Here is a 19,366-nt window from a genome sequence, read left to right as displayed (position 1 = left end):
TAGGCTTTGAAAATGATCTTCCATTGGCCATGGGAACAACCTGAGTCCCAGGGACCTGATCTGACTCCTGAGCAGCTCCTCCAGCAGCATAATGAGGTCCTTGTTTGTTACCCTCGGTGGCTGAGGTCAGGTGAAGCCAGCAGGGAGCGTGAGGTGTCTTGGCCAAGGGGGACCTAGGGAGGGGGAAGATTGGAGATCTAGTGCCAACTACAAAATACCAGTTGCTGGCATGAGGGGGAGCCAGAGCGCACCATTCGTCAACCCTTTTTTTAAATTTAAACAATTTAGTGTGTGCCTACTCGTGCAGTGTACTGGGAATTCAGTACTGAGAAAATATAGGCACAGGTCCTGACCTCACATATCTCACCATTTGGTGGGGAGACAAATGTTAAATAATCACACAAGCAAGTGTAAAGCCGCTGTGGTGACGGGGAGGGGAGCCTTCAGGAGAGATTCATGGGAACTGTGAGACCCTATAACCAGGAGACCTGACCCAAGAAGAGAGATTGAGAGAGGCTTCCTGGAGGAAGTGACTACTCAGCTGAGATCTGAAGGATGCTCAGATTGGAGTCAACTACACAGGGGGTGGAAAGGGTACCTCGTGCACATGCTGTTCAGAAGTGTAGGGGCTGAGGGATGCATGGTGAATAAAAGGGACTGAAGTGGGTGCTGAGGTGGGGTGAGGGAAGGATGCTGTGTTGAGGCTGGAAAGTGTGAAGGCGGAGATGATGCAGGACCCTGTAGACTGCTGGGAAGAGTCCAGATTTTCTAAGTGATATGAGAAGCCGTTGGAGGTTTTGAACAGCGTCGTGCCCCCTGATCTTCAGGAAGCTCCAGTGGTAGGTCTATTTGCACACGGGGGACAGAAGTGAAGAAGGGAGCCCAGGGAAGGGGCCACTGTGGTAGTCCAGGCAGAAGGCTGACCCAGATCAGGTTGGGGCCTGAAGTGGATGGACTGGAGAGAGGCTTGAGGCTACCTCACCAGAGGCCTCTATCCCCTACATGGAGGAGGACAATGTGGACCCTATCCAATAACCTAGCTCTTAGGCAAGACTGCAGAGACTGGCAGGAAGAGCTGTAGGGCCCTGGTGTCTGATACCAAGGATCCAGCCCTTAGATGAGGAAGCGTGGGAATTAAGAACCTTTTCCAGGTTCAGGTACCAAGCAGACAGTGGATGTCGGCTCTCCAAGGCAGAGGCTGTGGCTGGTTGGAGGGAATGTGGGCACGAGGAAATGCAGGCCTGGAAGGGGACACACACCAAGCGGTAGCTAATTACAAGTTTGGAAGAAAGGAATGTGGGAAAGTATACATGCGGGCAGGCTAGTTCCTCTAGCATGGACCCCTCTGCCTCCGCAAGAGGGTGCCTGGACTATCCCCCAGCACCATACAGGAACAGTACTACTATGGACAAATGGTCACATGTATCTAGACTTTAAAGTTAAAATGTAGCTTGTCCAACACTGCCCAGCAGGGTGCACCAATTTCCTGAACGTAGGGAGGGCTACTACTCCTTCCGCGGCCCACCCCCTGTGTGGCTTTCAGAATGCCTTGCATATTTTTGAGACCAGGTTCCCTGAAACCAAAGTTCCAGGCTATTGGAGCGTTTTCTCGAAGTAACTGTAGTCCTGATACCAGGACATTCCCCCGTCTGCATGCTGTCACATTCAACCTATGTGTCTGAGTGCGGCTAATCTAACACAGGCCCCGAGTGTCTTGGTGTCTGTGATCCCTTCCTTGCAGGGCCTGAGCTAATGCCAGGCTTTCACAGCTCTGTCCAGGGGCACATATATGGGAGAGTCAGATAAAGGGATCCTTCGAAAAGGGATGTTTCTCTTCCGGGTTGAACATGAGCATGGCCTCTGCCTTTGATTCCTCCCCTAGTGTCTGTCATGCTTCACAAAAGCAAGGATGGGTGGTCAGTGCTTGGTGTTGCCCAGACCTGTACAGGGTGATGCCGGGAACACGGTGGTGACCAACACAGCCCCACACCCCACCTTCACATAGTTCCAGTCCAGTGGAGGAAATACATCCTCACCAGGCAGTGGCATCCCAGGGTGGAGAGTGCCGGGATGGGGGAAGCACAGGCAAGATTGATTAGGACCTGTCTAAACCCAAGGGACTTTGGGAGCCCAGAACGGGCTCCTTACTGGGCCTGGCATAGGAGGTGGGGAGAGTATGATTTCCCGAATGCAGGGCCAGCTTCATAGCAGTATGACCTGTGCAGTCCCATAGCACCTCACATTTAGAAGGGCCCTGTGCTTGGCTGAACGCCCTGCTGTCGCCATCACAAAATTCTTAACAATTTTTGAACAAAGGACTCCACATTTTCATTTTGCACTGGGCCCTGTGTACATGAGGAATATACAAAAAGAGCCAGGAGAAGAGAGGGTCTCCCAAGGAGAGAGAACATCGTGTGCAAAACACAAGAAAGGGAGAGAAGGTTGTACTCTTGGAGAGCTGGCCGAAGTTCTGTGTAGCTGGAGCACAGGGTAGAAGGGGGGGGGGGGGGGGGGGAGTAGTGATGAGTGAGCCCAAGGAGTGGGTGGATGCCAGCCACCATGCTGAGGAGATGTGACTCCTTTCCAGAGGCACTAGAGAGCCACCGGGGAGGAACTGGGTCAGGTTTGGACTTTAGAAAGATCTAGCTGTCTGTGATGGGAAGGGTGGCTAGGGACACATGGCAAAGAACAAGGCCAGGGTGGGAGGCTTGGCTGCCTCTGGAAGGGGTCACTGTGGGCAGGCTATGAAGGGCCTTGAATACTTGGGTGACAGACACCCCAGTGCACCAGGAGACTGGCCAGGAGGCTCAGTGCCACAGACTGAATCTAGAGCTACATTTTCACTTGAAGATTTTCACTGTTGGGGGGTTGCACAAGGGTAGGTTAATGGGTGTCACTGGTAAGTACTTGAAAATCTTTATATGAGAACTCACATGGATAGGCTGATGAAAGTGAATGCAAAATTGGCAAGAATGGAGAGTATAAAATGTGAGACTTCAAAGGACTTTATTCTGGGTATATTCTGGCTTCAACTCTGTGGAACCCCTGGAGTGCACTTCAACCCTCCCCAGTCCTCTGGTTAAAACGTCAGATCTTTGGGAACTTCCTCTTCATCCTAAATGCTGTGGCCCCCAGGGCTGGGAACTGATCCCCTTCCTGCTTCCGCGGTCACCTCCTTCTGGGGCGTCACCTCTCCACATGGCCCCAAGCTTCCGTTTTCCTTCTCTGCTGATGACCCCCACATCTCTGTCCCCAGCGCTGGCCCCTCTCCTAAACCTGGCTTCCCTCGGCTTCCTGGACAGCCCCCAGGCCTCTCACATCCACTGGATGCCTCATTGGCCTTAACCTCTTCCCAAATCTGCCCCTCTTCCCAGGTCCTCTCAGGGCAACCTCCACTCAGCCTCCTGAGCAGCTCTCCCACTTATTCTTCCTCCTTTTTTGACCCACCCCATTCTAGCTCTGGCCTCACCCACCTGGGTCCCTGCATCTCCCCCTCCTGGGCCCCTGGCTTCAGTCTCCCACTCTGGTTCATGGATTCTTCGTAGAGCCAAACCTGACCCTTCTCCACATAGAACTCTCTATGGCTCTCCTGGGTTCCTGGGACCAAGAGTTCCAGTTCAGCCTGGCGGTTTAGGCCTTCCCCCCCCGCCCCCGGCCCCCCTCCCCCCGCAACCAGGTCCCAGCTGCATCTCTAGCACATATGTTTCCCACCTCAGGCTGGAAGGAAATAAACACTCCCTGAAAGGTCCACCCTTTTACACACCAACGCTGTTCCCTGTGCCCTTGGTGGAGCCTTCCCTCACCTCCTCCTCTGGTATTGAAGAGCAGGGGAAGGATCTCAAGCAGGTGAGAAATGAAGCTATTGAGATAATTCCTTCCTGAATTCTCCCCCTACACTCCCTACCAAAGGCAAGGATTCTGGGGGGAGAAGGGAGCTAGGGCTGCAAGCTCCCAGAACCTGGGGGAGAAGGGGCTGGAAACTGTACCCAAGGTCCCTTGCCTTTCCTTGTCTGGAGTTCTAGCCTTGTCCGTCCTCCCGGATCCTCCATGGAGGGTGCAACTGCATTGTCCTCCAGCTCAGGACGTTCTGGAAGGAGGGGAGTCACGTGGAAGCCATTGTCTTCCCTTGGGGAGCTCCACCCCATATCCTCCAGACCTCTATATCCAGCACATGGTGTCCTCTCTTGCCTCTGTCACTTTCTCTGCCACTTCTGCCACCTAGGAGTTCAGGTCCCTGGTCCCCTCCCCCCTCAGACACAGAAGTCTAGTGTCTATTCCCCTTCTTCCTCAGAATCTAGGAGTCCAGGCTCCTGCCCCCTCCTTCCCATGACCCCAAAAGTTCAAGCCTGAAGCCTCTCTGTCCTTGGCAGGCTCAGGAGTCCTGTCCCTCTTTTCTTGGAAGCCATGGTATTCTTGCTCTGCCCACTTTGATTTCCTAATTCACCTCCCCATATCTGTCCCTCCCTTTTTTCTCTGTCCCTCCCCCTCTATTCCTCCATCTGCCCCTTCTCCCCGCTCCCACCCACATAATTAGACCTCATTACAATCGATGGCACCAAGTCAGAACTGAGCCAGTACTGATGGGGACATCCGGGTGTTGACCCAGGGAGGATGCTGAGGGCCAGGCCCAGGCATCTGGGACTATAAATGTCCCCACACTGTGGCCTCAGTCCAGCTCCTGCAGGTGAGACCTCCAGCCTTGCCTTTTTTTCCTGGGCTCTGAAGCCTGAGCCCTTCTCTGGGATTCCCCTTGTACCCTCTTCTGCTGCTGCAGTGCAAGGGTTTGGAGGCAGACTGGCAGGAGAGACTGAACCGACTGACCCGTATCTGTCCATCCCCCACCCCCCGCCATGGATGCCCTCATACCTGCCCTTCTGTGCCTTGGTGCCCTGGGTTTCCTGTGGGGTAAGTGATCCATGAGGGATGCAGAAAACTGGTGAGCTGGTCTGGATCTGCAGCAGGGGACTGGCTGTGCTGGCTGGGGTTTGGGGCTGCCTGACATGGTTCTGTTAACAGAAAATTGACCACGGTGGAGCTTCGTGGGCCCTGGCCAGCTGAAACCAGGGACTATTTCGGTAGACTCTGTGGCAAGGAATTGGCTGAACCAGTTGTGGGAAGGGGGCTGAGCAGGCCTTTCTGCGACAGATGGTTCAAAGGAAGCAACATTAAGTTAATATTTACCAGATATTGTTCCATGGCCTTTACATATATTATCTCATCTAATATTTTTATAGCTCTGCCAAGACCTCCTTTTACAAATGAGGAAACTAAGGCCCAAAGAGGTCAGGTACCTTGCCCAAGTTGACATGGCTAGTGAGTGGCAGTCAGGATTAGAACCTGATGTATTTGGCGGCCAAATCCAACAGATTGTGCTGACTCCCTCCTTTACTCTCAGGCCCAATGGCTGCAGTTGTGGATTTCCAGGGCCGTTACTTCATCACGGCTTTCTTGGAGAATGGGGGCGCCGACAAGCCCAACTTCCGGCTGTACGTGTCGCCACCCCCGAAGGGGCCCCCGACGGCTGTGCAAGTGAGGGCGTATCCGGTGGGGGGACCGCCCTTTCGGCGCGCGCTGAACCTGCTGCCAGGCATCACTGCATTGGTGCGGCTGCCCGGCGCTGTGGAACTGCAGGGCTCGCGGCGGGAAGCGGGCGGAGCGGTGCGCTTAGCAGCGTCGCGGCCGGTGGGAGTGACAGTGGTGAACGCACGTGGACGCGCTTCCCTAGACACGGCACTAGCGCTTCCGCGCCGCCTGCTGGGTACTCGCTACGTGGTGGTGACGCCGTCGCTGCAGCCCCACGACCGGCACAAGGAGTTTGCGGTGGTAGCCGGCGCTAGGCCCACGCGCCTGCGCCTCACGCCTCCCGTGCCCATCCTGCTGGATGGCGTCGAGCATGCTGCCAGCCGGCCCCTCCTCGTACATCTTGAGCCCTTCCAGGCGCTGCAGGTGCAGAGCGCAGGTGACCTGTCAGGCACCCGCGTCGTGGCCACTCATCCCGTCGCGCTGCTGGCTGGCCACAGTTGCCTGCAAGCGAGAGATAAGGCCTGTGGCCACGTGTCCGAACAACTGCTGCCCCAGGATTACTGGGGCCGAGTCTACGCCGTGCCCCCATTCGCGCCCGCGGCTCCGGGACCCAGAGATCATGTGTACGTGGCTGCTGACAGTTTGGGCAGCCTGAACTTCTGGGGGGGCGGTGCCAAAGGGGCGCGGGCTCTGGGCCTTGGAGCCGTGCTGCACTTCGCGGTGGACCCAGTGCGCCCCCTGGTGCTGCGCTCCTCCGCCCGCCTGCAGGTGCTTTTCCTGGCTGCGGCTGCGGCCCGCGGGGGCGTCGCATACAATCCCTTTTTCGCTCTCTTGCCCCCGGTGGACGCGTTCAGCCGCAGCTTCGCGCTCACCGCGCAGCCGGGCTTTTCCAACGTGGCGGTGCTCGTGGCGCGTGAGCCCACCCTGGTGCTCCTAGATCGGCAGCCGCTGCCCAACCTGCACTGGCGCCTCATCCCCGGCGGCCCCGAGCCGCCTCACGGGCAGCATTCTGGTCAAAGCCAGGCCCCCACTCAGGGTTTCACCTGGACTGAGGTGGCATATGGGCCTGGGCAAGGAGTAGTGCACTTCCTGGAGACTCGCGGGACGCCCGTGGGCGTGCTTAGCTTCGGCACCGCCCCGGGCGCTGGCTTCGGGACCCAAGCCTCGCGGCAGCCAAGCGTGAGTGAGCAGCGCTCGCGCCCAAGACAATCGGAAGGTGAGCAGGCGATGGGATTCCAGGATATCAGGGGCGGAGAAAACCATAACACTACCTTCAGTTGCTGACATAGCAGCCAGAGAGGCAGGTTTTAAATGCAAATCACTCCCTCCTCTACTCAGAATCTTTCCACGCAATTATTATTATACCCAGCAAAAGCAAAGTCCTTACAGTGTTTTATGTGGTCCCATACAATCTGCTTTCATTACCTTTCTGATCTCATCTCTTCTCACTCTTGCCCTTCCCTCACTCCATTCCAGCCATACTAGCCACCTTACTTTCTTCTCCCTCCTCCAGGGCCTCTACACTAACTGTCCCCATGATGTCTTTATGATAGTTCCCTCACCTCCTTCAGGTCTTTGCTCAAATGCCACCTTCTTATTAAGCTCAAATTGCTCAATTTAAAATCGTAATTTCTCATCCCTTACAAACTCTAGCCGTTCCCTGATTTCTTTCACAAGTCATACCACTTTCCATATACTTACTTATTCTTTTCCTCTGCCACCCATTAGTTCCTTGAGTTCAATCCTTTTTTATTTTAAGTAGGTTCTAAGATACACAATTAATTGTACAATTTTAAGTATACAGTCTGATGAATTTTTGCTCCCTGGAATTAGGGAGCTCCTCCCTCAATCTCTCCCAGTCTGGAAAAACAGTGGGGGACCAGGGAGGTGAGAGAAAAGAGAGAGGATAGTCAGAGAGAGACTGGAGTTTCTTAGAAATGAAAATGTGGACTTCAAATCACTTATTAAAATTGGCCCAGAGTTGGATTTTGGAGCCAAAAGGTCTGGATTCAAATCCTACTACAAGCTGTGTGATCTTGGGCAAGTCAGGTCTCCTCTCTGAACCTCAACTTTCTCCTCTATTAACTGTAGGATAATAATACCAACACCTTCATAAGGTTGTTGTGGCATTAAAAAAAATGAGTTAATTGGGGTGCCTGGGTGGCTCAGTCAGTTGAGCGATCTACTTTGGCTCAGGTCATGACCTCACGGCTCGGGTCATGATCTCGCAGTTCCAGCCCCACGATGGGCTCTGTGCTGACAGCTCAGAGCCTGGGGCCTGTTTCGGATTCTGTGTCTCCCTCTCTCTCTGCCCCTCCCCGCTCATGCTCTGTCCCTGTCAAAAATGAGTAGGTGTTAAAAAAAAATTATTTTTTAATGAGTCAATAGAAGAGAGCCTGGCATGCATAAATGTTTGCTATTATTAATTTTCCACATTTTTTTTTAGATTTACTTTAGGCTAGACCTGTTCTAGGCGCTGGAGATGCAACAGTGTACAACGTAGAAATATTCCTACCCTAGGGAGCTGTTACTTTAGTCCATATTCTAATCCATTCCAAAACTCTGTATTCCGTTTGAATGGGAAATATGCAAACCCCTCAGAACAAAGTTATTTCTTAAAAGTTCACTTTGTATATATCTAGCTTCATGCATCAATAGCTATGAAAAAATAACTCCCTTCCTGGGAAATAGGGTGATGGAGTGACTATATCCTCACAGAGCACACATGTGCGCACGCACACACACACACACACACAATTCTTTTGTTGTTGTTGTTTAAATGAATAGGTTTTTAAATTTTTTATTTAATTTATTTTTTTAATTTACATCCAAGTTAGTTAGCATATACTGCAACAATGATTTCAGGAGTAAATTCCTTAATGCCCCTTACCCATTTAGCCCATTCCCCCCTCCCACAACCCCTCCAGTAACCCTCTGTTTGTTCTCTGTATTTAAGAGTTTCTTATGTTTTGTTCCCTTCCCTGTTTTTGTATTATTTTTGCTTCCCTTCCCTTACGTTCATCTGTTTTGTATCTTGAAGTCTTCATATGAGTGAAGTCATATGATATTTGTCTTTCTCTGACTAACTTCGCTTAGCATAATACTCTCTAGTTCCATCCACATGGTTGCAAATGGCAAGATTTCATTCTTTTTGATTGCCGAGCAATACTCCATTGTGTATATATACACCACATCTTCTTTATCCATTCATCCATCAATGGACATTTGGGCTCTTTCCATACTTTGAAACAGCATACCAGTATCCCTTGGATAAATACCTAGTAGTACAATTGCTGGGTTGTAGGGTTAGTTCTATTTTTAATTTTTTAATGACTTATTTTTTAATGTTTATATTTGAGAGAGAGACAGAGCATAAGCAAGGGAGGGGTAGAGAGAGGGGGGGACACAGAAACCAAAGCAGGCTCCAGGCTCTGAGCTGTCAGCACAGAGCCTGATGTGGGGCTCAAACCCATGAACCGTGAGATCATGACCTGAGCTGAAGTCAGATGCTTAACCAACTGAGACACCCAGGCACCCCTCTATTTTTAATTTTTTGAGAAATTTCCATACTGTTTTCCAGAGTGGCTGCACCAGTTTGTATTCCCACCGGCAGTGCAAAAGAGATCCTCTTTTCTCCGCATCCTCCCCAACATCTGTTGTTGCCTGAGTTGTTCATGTTAGCCATTCTGACAGGTGTGAGGTGATAGCTCATTGTGATTTTGATTTGTATTTTCCTGATAACAAGTGATGTTGAGCATTTTTTTCATGTGTCGGTTGGCCATCTGGATGTCTTCTTTGGAGAAGTATCTATTCATGTCTTTTGCCCATTTCTTCACTGGGTTATTTGTGTTTTGGGTGCTCAGTTTGATAAGTTCTTTATAGATTCTGGATACTAACCCTTTATCTGATATGTCATTTGCAAATATCTTCTCCCATTCTGTCGGTTGCCTTTTAGTTTTGCTGATTGTTTCCTTCGCTGTACACACACACAATTCTTAAGGCTGCTAGACGTGGCAGGCTGGAAGCCCTCACTGGCCAAAATCGACCCACAGATATGTTTAGATTTCCTGGCACATCGACTTTTAAATAATTAATGTGGTGTCTTTAGAGGGAGTGTGTGCACTCCAGCTCATCACAGCTCTGTTCTGTACCCATGTTGTGTTGGCCATTTCTGTATTGTCCTTCCGCCCCACCCCTCTCTTTCTGCTGATATAGGCCCACTTCATTTTAGATTTGGAACCCTGATAGCTTATGAATGTTGAGTCTCCAATTCCAGGAACCCTGGAGGCCTAGAGCATAGAGGCAGGAAAGGGATGAGGCTAAATGCCAGGATCCAGTTCTGTTGCATCATTTCATATCATCTCATCCCCAGATATTCTGAGCGAAGAAGATCTGAACCTTCCCACAGAATCCTATCCCCTCATAGAGTCTTCCCTGATGATGCCACTCCGGTTCCCAGGATCCTGTAAGGACCACGCATGCTCCGATGGGACCACATGTCATCTTGTAAAACACAAACCTGAGTGTGTGGCCAGCACGAAAACTACATTTGGGTCTGACATCGTGTTCAGTTCCAAGACAATATCTCTGAAGGACCTCGAAACAGCGTCCACCTCCAGCTCTAAAACCATGGCAGTGGCCAAACCAGGATCAGAAAGCACACCTGAAGCAGAACCAGGACTTGTAGCAGTGACCATGGCTTATCCAGGGTTTGCACAAGAGGCTTTGAATGAACCTCAGCCTGAATCTATAGCTTTGGTTGAACCAGAACCTGGACTTCTGTCTGTAAAAGAACCAATTCCCGAAACCCTGACTGTGGCTTTATCGGCACCTGTACCTTTCCCCCTGACAATGCCCGTAGCTGAACCAGAGTCCAAACCCAAGATAGTGTCTGGGTCTAGGTCAGATACTGTCTCAGTGGCCAAGTTGGGGCTCAAGGTGGTGGCAGGGACTGAACCAGGCTTAGAGGCTGTGACTATGGCAAAACAAGAACTTGAAACTGTGTCTGGGTCCAAAATGGCGTCTCAGGCCAAATCAGAGACAGTGGGTGTCTCTAGTAAGAGGCAGGGGGGCGTCCCAGGGGGTACCTGCTGGGCTTCCGGGCTACCATACATCTACACTTTTGATGGCTACTCTTTCCCTGTGCCTGGGGGATGTACCTACATCCTGAGCCATTGCCCTCAGGCCCTACCCAGTGGCCTCCCTGCCTTCCAGCTGTGGATCGCCTGCTCTGGAGGGAGGCAGCCTGTGCGCTTTGTCACAATGCGCGCTTTTGGCATCACCATCACTGCTGTCAAACATGAGTTCGGCTTTGTCTGGGTAAGAATAATTATGTGTGGGATCCTGGGAAACTGTATCCTTGTCTGTCCCTCATTTTTGTCAACTCTACAGTGGAGGCAATTATATAGGTCCACAGTCCCTTATCCAAAAGGCTTGGGGCCAGGTGCATTTCAGATTTTGAAATTTCAAATGGTCATACCGTGCAAATGCCATATGTTATATGATAATCCCAATGGATGTCACATAATTACAAACATTAGTATCTCTGCAGTGAAATATCCGAATATTCACACTAACTGGGATAAATTAAGACCATAAGCAGCCATGTCATGAGTTCAGGTGAGCTTTTGGTGCCAATTACATTTTAACATCAAACACACGAAACATCTTTCAGTCTTCAGGCCGCTTTTGCATTTGGGGATTGTGGATAAGGGATAATGGATCTCTAGCCCTACCTTAACAGGTTCCTATGAAGCAGGAATAAGTTAACATATGAAAGGCACTTGGAACAGAGTCTACCTCATGGTAAGTGTCATATGAGGTGGGTTTACTATGTTTATTGTCTCCTGACACTGATAACTGGAACCTCTAAGTCCCCTGGGCTTTGGACATATCCTAGGACCACATGCAGGTATGGACACTGGCATGTCCACAGTTTCTCCTCGGGAAAGGTTTGAAGGCATTGCTCTGATTGGAAGGTTGTGGAGACTAGACTACATTTAATCAGGATTGCTAGAGAGAGCAAACCTATGAGGTTATGGACATACTGAGTCACTCCTCAGTACCATGTTAGAAAGAATGTGATCTAGAAACCTGATGGCCTGAGTTCAAATCCCAGGTTGACCACCTGTTATCTGTATGACCTTAGGCAAGTTATTTAACCTCTCTGAGCCTTAGTTTCTTCATCTGTGAAATCAGGATGATACAAAGACCTAAGTCATCAGACTGTGGTATGGATCAAATAGGCTAATGTGGGGCGCCTGGATGGCTCAGTCGGTTGGTTTGTCGAGTGTCTGACTTTGGCTCAGGTCATGATCTCACAGTTTGTGGGTTCGAGCCCCACATCAGGCTCTGTACTGATAGTGTGGAGCCTGTTTGGGAGGCTCTCTCCCTCTCTCTCTCTCTGTCCCTCCTCCACTCATGCTTTCTCTCTCTCTTTCATAAATAAATAAATAAATAAATCTTTTTTTAAAAACTTAAAAAAATTAGGTATGGAAAGCTCAGAAGTATATGATGCTAGGACCTGATGCATGAACCATGATGCTCCATACTCCCCTCCACATGCCACTTGGGAGCCCACCCTGTCACTCAGGAGTCAGGAGTTCCCCAAGTGCTCTTATGGCTCTCCAGAATCCAGCACCCCAACCCAGGTATCCAGTACCTTCAAATTCTCAGGACCTCAGATTTACACTGTCATCAAATAAGCCCCCATCTCCCAAGTACCTGACACTCCTGAGTTTCTTCATCAACTAAGGAATTTTTTTAATGTTTATTTATTTTGAAAGAGAGAGAGAGAGAGAGAGAGATCACATGCAGGGGAGGGGCAGAGAGAGAGAATCCTAAGCAGTCTCTGTGTTGTCAGCGCAGAGCCCAACACAGGGCTCATCATGAAACATGAGATCACAACCTGAGCCAAAATCAAAAATTAGACACTTAATGGACTGAGTCACCCTGGCACCCTGGAATGTTTCATTATTATGTACCAGACCTTGTTTAAGGCACTGAGGACATATCAGTGACCAAGACAGACAAAAATCCTTGTTCTCATGGTACTTATATTCTAGCAGAGAGATATCAGTAATAAATATAAGTTAATTATGTAGTATTTTAGCAGGTGATACATGCTAAGGAGGAAAACATGGAGCAGAAAAGTGGCATCAGGATGTCTGAGAGTATAGTCTTAAGTAGGAGGGCCTCCCTGAGAAGATGAAACTTAAGCCAAGTCTTAAAAGAGGTGAGGGAGAGAGCCATGTGTGTATCTGAGAGAATTCTAGGCAGAGGGAACAGCAAATGCCTAAGGTGAGAATCTGACAGGCACGTTAGAGGAGCAGCAAGAAGTCCAGGCTGAAGCAGAGGGAGGGATTGTGGTACAGAGGAGAGCAAGAGACCATGGGGGGCAGATTGCAACAACTTTGTCTTTTATTCTGTGTAAGGTGGAAGCCAAGGGAAGGTTGTGTGCAGAGGAGGGATGAAATACCACTTGCGTGTTAACAGGATCCCTGTGGCTTCCCTGTGGAGACCAGACTATGGGGCTTGTTCAGGATGCACTGAGAGACCAGTGAGGAGGTTGCTGAAATTGTCCAGGCAGGAGATGATGGTTGGACCAGGGTGGAGGCAGTGAATGAGAGTAAAAGGTGGGTTGGTAACCTTCTTGGTGAACTGACACAAAAAATGGAAGTCCAATCCACAGGACCTGGAAGCTCTCGGTGAAGGCTCTTGGTAATTGGGGGAAAGACACTGGGGTCCTGGATGAAGGTTCTCCTATTAACTGAAGTGGAATTACTTATCAAGATTCCTGAAAGGAAGACTTCTGAGTTTTGCACGAGGTCACATCTGGGTATTGGAAACAAGACTCCTGGTTAGTGCATCGAGTGACGTTCCAGCCAGAACAAAGCCTAAGAACAATGCCTCCAAACGTTCCCTGAGGAGAAATTGCAGACATGCCAGTGGCTGCATGTGGTCCTAGGATATGTCCAAAGCTCACAGAATTTGGAGGTTCCAGATGCCAGGGTTAGGGGACATCAAACATAGCAAATCCTCCTCATATGACACCTAACCATGAGGTGGACTCTGTTCCAAGTTCTTTTCATATGTTAACTCATTTCCTCCTTACAGCTCCCAGACCCCCACTCCCTCGGTATCCCAACACCCAACCCCCTCAGCTTTCATCCCTCACCCCACCTTAAATGCTTAGGAATGTACCCTTTCTCTGGTGATTCCTGCTCTTGGGTCACCCCTGCAGGTGAACCAGCAGCGGCTTAGGCTGCCAGTGACGCTGCTCCACGGGAGGCTGCGGTTGTATTTCCGTAGCTCAGAACTATGGGCAGAGGCAGGTCTGGAGCAAGAGCCACCCGCACTGCGCCTAGTGTACGACTGGCAGCACGCCCTGTCTCTGCAAGTAACCGATGGCTACCGTGCACACGTGGTGGGCTTGTGCGGCAACTTCAACAGTGACCCAATCGATGATGTGGGCGGTCCAGACCTGCGCGCCTTCTTGCGCACTTGGACCCTGCAGCCGCCTGATGACCCGTGCCACTCCCTCTGGGCTGCTCCCTGCACCAAGCCGTCGTCCCCACCGAAGACCCCGGAGCCCTGTGCCATCCTGACAGCTCTGAACGGGCCCTTTAGCCATTGCCACCATGTGCTGAGGCCTGCACCCTTCGAGATCAGCTGCAGTGCTTGGATCTGCCCCTTCTCCAACAACCGACCTACTCTTTGCTTGATGCTCCAGGTCTACGCACATGCGTGTCAGCGCCTAGGTGTCAGCATCAACTCCTGGAGATCCCAGACTGGCTGCCGTGAGTGACCCTTAGATGCAAAAGGCTATGGGCTACTAGGGAAGGGGATTCTGGGACTTAGGGGTGGCACTCCCTGATGCTGGCTGGAGTTGATTCCTAGGACAAGGCTGCAGGGTCCCTGGGATGGGACTGCAGGGGCTCAGGAGGCAGGGTTCCTTGGGTCTGGGGATGGAGACTCCTCCACCCAGTGGTGGGATTTCTTGTTTCTGGGGGCTGGAACCCCTAGGTCTTGGGGTCAGGATTCTTTGGGTCCTGAGGGTGAAGGCTTCCAGGCCCTGGGATCCAGAATTAGTTAATTCTAAAAGGCAAGATTCCTGGATTTGGTGTATGGAAAAGTCCTCTAGGTAAGGAGGACTCCAGGGTCTGGGGTGAGAGTTCTGTGTCCCAGGGCCAGACTTTTAAGGTTCTGAAAGAGGACTTCTGGTTTGTGATGATAGAAACTTCTTTACTCTGTGAGATGGAGATTGCTGGAAAGCCTCCATTCTAGGGGATGAGGACCCCCAGGATCCTGGGCACGACTCTTGGAAAATGAAGGCAGGAACATCTCCATTCTAGGGATGGCTAAATACTTAGGTCTCTGGAACCAGACTGGGAGGTCCTGATGTAAACACTCCTTCCCCCTCCATCTTTCTCCCCTTCTCCCCCCAGCTATCGAGTGCCCCCAAAACAGCCATTATGAGTTATGTGGCTCCTCCTGCCCAGAGACATGCTTGGGGCCCTTGGGAGCATCCTGCCCGCTGCCCTGCGGGGAGACGTGCACCTGCAATCCTGGCTATGTTCGCAGCGGCCCAGCCTGTGTCCTCCGGCGCCCAGGGCCTGGTGGCTGTGGCTGCGTGCACCAGGGACGTCTGCTGGCACCAGGCGAGGCTTTATGGGAGGGTGTGGGCTGCACTCGCCGCCGCTGCCTCTGCCCAGCCTTAGGAGGGAGCGTGATCTGCACTGAGACGGGGTGCAGGCCACATGAGCGCTGCGTGCTGTCACACAACCTGCGCACGTGTGTGCCCTCGAGCATGGCCACATGCGTGGTGGCTGGCAGAGGCCACTACATCACCTTTGATGGGCGCCATTTTCACTTCCCTGGCTCTTGCGTGTACCTGCTGAGCGGCCTCAGTTCTTCAGCGCCACAGGAGCTCGCTGACTTCCGTGTGCTCCTGGGCACCAGTCCTGATGGCGTCCCGAATAGCCTCGAAGTACACGTGTCTGGATTCCATCTGAGGCTGGACCCCAAGGAACCCGGTCGTGTCCTGGTGAGAAAATCCCAGCCCTGCCCACACATTCACCTTATGTCCTCTGACCCAGAGTCCTCATCTCAAGACTCCCAAACCTGATCCCAAGATCCCCCTAACCTCACCCTAGGGTCATACCTTGAGTTTTTGTCCTGTGACATTGGACCTTAAATCCAGTATCTTGCACCTCCTCCCTCTTGCCCCATGATCTCTGACCCAGCCACCTAACTTTAACCCCCCCAAAACTAACCCCCAAATTAGAACTCAAGCCTTAACACTTTAGGAGCAAACCATCAGTCCAGAACCCCCTTTCCCAGTCCTCCATAATTTCCCCAGGAAAAGAAGTTTTGGTGCTGTTGGAAAGGCCACTCGGGAGGCACGCGCGCTAGGTGCCAATGAAATAACACATAATGCACAAGAGTCCTTTTAAGGTAGATACAATAGGCATTCCCATTTTCCAGATGAAGAAACTGCCCCAGAGAGGTGAGGCCATTGGCCCAAGGTCACACAGCTTATAAATACGAGAGTTAGTATTTAAACCTTGGCATTTTGGGCTACAGGGTCTCTTATGCTGTCTCTGTAAATCATCAAAAAAAATACATGACCTCAACTACTCACTTGTGAAATGTAATTCCAAGTTCCCAATGACTCTGACACCACTTCAACATGACAAATTTTCTCATCAAGGTAGGAAAGACAAATAAAGATAGGGACACCGGGAGAGGAGCTGTGGGGCTGTGGGGGTGAGTATTCACCGACCACAGAGGACAGAACCCAGAGGCTGTCAGTAACTTTCTCTCTGCAGTTTGCCTTGGTCATATTTTAAATTTCTTACTGAATTACCATTTTTAAATAAAGAAGGCTGGACTTATGGTATCTCTTGAGAAACTAGAAGCCCTGGCAACTAGTCACCTATTCTCATGGCCACGTATGTTTGGGACTTCCCTCTCTAGCGAGGGGCACATACTTTCTCTCTAGTTTGTCGCAGTCCCCAGCACATCCCACCCTCTCCACTTTACTCATTTAGTTATTTGCCTGGCCCCTGAATGCATGTGGGTGAGGACCAGGTTTTATGCTTTTCTTGGGACCAGGGGCCTAGCCCTGACTACAGCTTTATGGGTGGCCCCAAGGGACCTTAATCCCAGAACCTAAGACCTCTCTGCCTTCCCAACGGCCTACCCCAACACGTGCCAGGCACAATTACAAATCCTTACTTGATCCTTACAACAATTCTTTCCAGTGCATATTATTATTTCTCTCATTTTACAGAGAAGTTAAACAAATTGCCAAAGTGAGACAGTTAAACAAACCAGGAGCCGAGATTTGAGCCCAGACGACATGGCTCCGAAGTCAAAGGACACTTAACTACCACACGTCACTGTCCTGCACATGTAGTTATGAAAATTGGACACGAAGCTGCCAATATTTGGTGTTTTTTCCTACAAATGCGGCAATTTCATATAGTTCAACCTAAGTGTTTGAGACAAATACTCCTGGCCTGGATTGTCTTGGAACAAAAACTCCTAGCCTTGACTCAAGAATTCTGGAACCTTCATTGTGAGCCCCAGTACACCAGAGCTTTCAGTCCTGATTCTGGGATCTTGAAACTCCAGTCCTGACCCAAGAATCCCATTCATTCATTCATTCATTCACTCATTCATTCATTCAACAGTCACTTACTGAATACCTACTGTGTTCCAGGCACTATTCTAAGTTACATGTGTTAACTGAACTTTAGACCCAACTCTAGCCCCAGTCCTGGGCACCCCCTAAACCCAATCCAGGAATTCCAAATCCCCAACTCCAAAAGCTTACAAACCCTCATCCCAAATTCTTATACCCCCAGCCCCAGATGCTGTGGGCAAATATGGTTAGACCATGCACAGCAGCCTCAACATTTATATATGCTATGGACAGACCTCCCTTCCCTGAACCATTTGCATAGTATCCTGAAGCCCCTGCCACACCTAGAAATCCTAGCATCCCTAGGACTCTACAGCCTAACTTGACCTATGAGCCTCATTCACTCATCCATGCATTAGCTCAACAAATATTTATTGACCAGACATGTGCCAGACACTGCAGTCACTTCCAGAAGCTGTGGCTTTCATCTCCCCAAATCTGATCCAGGAATACTATAGCCCCAAACCCCAGAATCCACAGTTCTCACCATCCAAGTATTTGTTGGAAAAAGTATCAGTATTGTGGACAGCACCCCAAGCTTTTATTTGTTGGGTTGGGGGTGGTCATTGTAGACAGTCCTTCAAAAAGACCTTCTGGGGGCCCTGCTCTTATACCCTTACCTAGGGACACTGGCATCCTTGGTAATGATACGGGGTCCCTAGAGCCCCACCTTGACATATCCTCTTTGCACAGGTGAATGGTGACTGGCAGAATCTACCATTCCAGGCTCTGAGCAACAATACACTCATCTTTCGCCATGGCTGGGACACTGTGGTCAGCTGTCCCTTTGGCCTGCGTGTGACCTATGCCCCTGGGATCCGCGTAGTACTGGATCTTCCAGCAGCATATAAGGGCCATGTGGTGGGGCTGTGCGCTGACTATAATGGGGACCCCATGAATGACCTCCAGGTGCCTGGAATCGTGCTGGGCACCAAGCTGCCTGAGGATGCAATGGCCTGGGCCTTTGGCCATAGATATTTGGTGGGTTCCTCGACTGGGTGCCTGGATGCTGCTGACAAGATGCCGCCACTGCCACCATCTTGTGTCACTCTGCCAACCACCAGCAGCCCAACCCACTTTGCCCACCCTTGTGACATCCTTTTGGACCCTCTGGGGCCCTTCCAGCTGTGCCATGAGATGCTGGCACCAAGCCCCTATGTCCAAGATTGCATGGTGGATGTATGCCTGGGCACTGGACCCTGCCCCATGCTCAGCCTCTACTGTGAAACTTGCCAGCTGCTGGGTGGCCAAGTCTTCCAATGGCGGAACTCAAGCCTGTGCAGTGAGTGCCTAGGGATTCAGTCTAGCGTCTCTCTCCATCTTTGCTCATCTGGGGAACCTGGCCCCACTCTTGACTGAGATGTGGCTCCTTGGCTCTTGCTCATCCCAGAGTGCCAGCTCCTCCCTGCACAATGTATCCCTGAGACCCTGTACTTCCCACTGCACCAGCCTTCAGCCATCCCTCCACTCCCCACCAGACCCTCAACCTTTGCCCATGCTAAAGTGGCAGGTGTATTCTGATTTAAGTCCAGCCCCCCAGCTCTTATCCTTCCCTCTTCTCAGCCCTGATTATGGTCCAACCCTTCAGCTCTTACCTCTCAGGGACTCAGACCTGTTCATGGTCCAGCCCCTAAGCTCTTACCCGTCCCAAGCCCTACAGATCAGCTATGCCTCATCAGAGGCATGGTTAACCACCGCATCCTTAGCTATCTGAAGGTACCTGCAGCTCTGCCCAGGTAGAGCTTTGCCCCGGCAGGGCCCCAGATACCCCATCCTAGCCCCAGAGTTAGGGAGTGAGAGTCCCAACACCCACAGGCCGCAAAGTAACCTTCCATTCCTACTGGTTCCGCAGGCCCGCTGTGCCCCGCACACTCGCACTACACGCTGTGCGCTCCGGCTTGTTCTGTCACTTGCGCGGGGCTGGAGCCACCACCCGGCTGCGATCGCGCTGGGCACTGCCGTGAGGGCTGCGTATGCGACGCGGGCTTTGTGCTGAGTGGCGCTATCTGTGTGCCCACTGCTCAGTGCGGCTGCCTGAGCGCCGGCCGCTACTTGGAACCCGGCGCCCCGCTGCCGCCCCCTTCCACCGCGACCGGTCGCTGCTGCCGCTGTCACCCTGGCGGCCGGGTGGCCTGC

General features: G+C 51.3%; 1 protein-coding gene across 1 annotated transcript; it reads left to right on the top strand.

Annotated features, from left to right (window-relative positions):
• Nucleotides 1-5,400: 5,400 nt before the first annotated feature.
• LOC123578520 (IgGFc-binding protein-like) lies at nt 5,401-19,089 on the top strand. Its single transcript, XM_045441378.1, has 5 exons — nt 5,401-6,739; nt 9,896-10,842; nt 13,766-14,321; nt 14,970-15,568; nt 17,924-19,089. The coding sequence occupies exons 1-5, from the start codon at nt 5,401-5,403 to the stop codon at nt 18,587-18,589; spliced, it is 4,107 nt and encodes a 1,368-aa protein (XP_045297334.1). The 3' UTR covers nt 18,590-19,089.
• The last annotated feature ends 277 nt before the right edge of the window (nt 19,090-19,366 follow it).

This window comes from Leopardus geoffroyi, chromosome E2 (genome assembly GCF_018350155.1).
Source record: "Leopardus geoffroyi isolate Oge1 chromosome E2, O.geoffroyi_Oge1_pat1.0, whole genome shotgun sequence".
Taxonomy (NCBI): Eukaryota; Metazoa; Chordata; class Mammalia; order Carnivora; family Felidae; genus Leopardus; species Leopardus geoffroyi.
The sequence above is the reverse complement of the archived record's forward strand: the minus strand, read 5'-3'. Positions and strand labels throughout refer to the sequence as shown.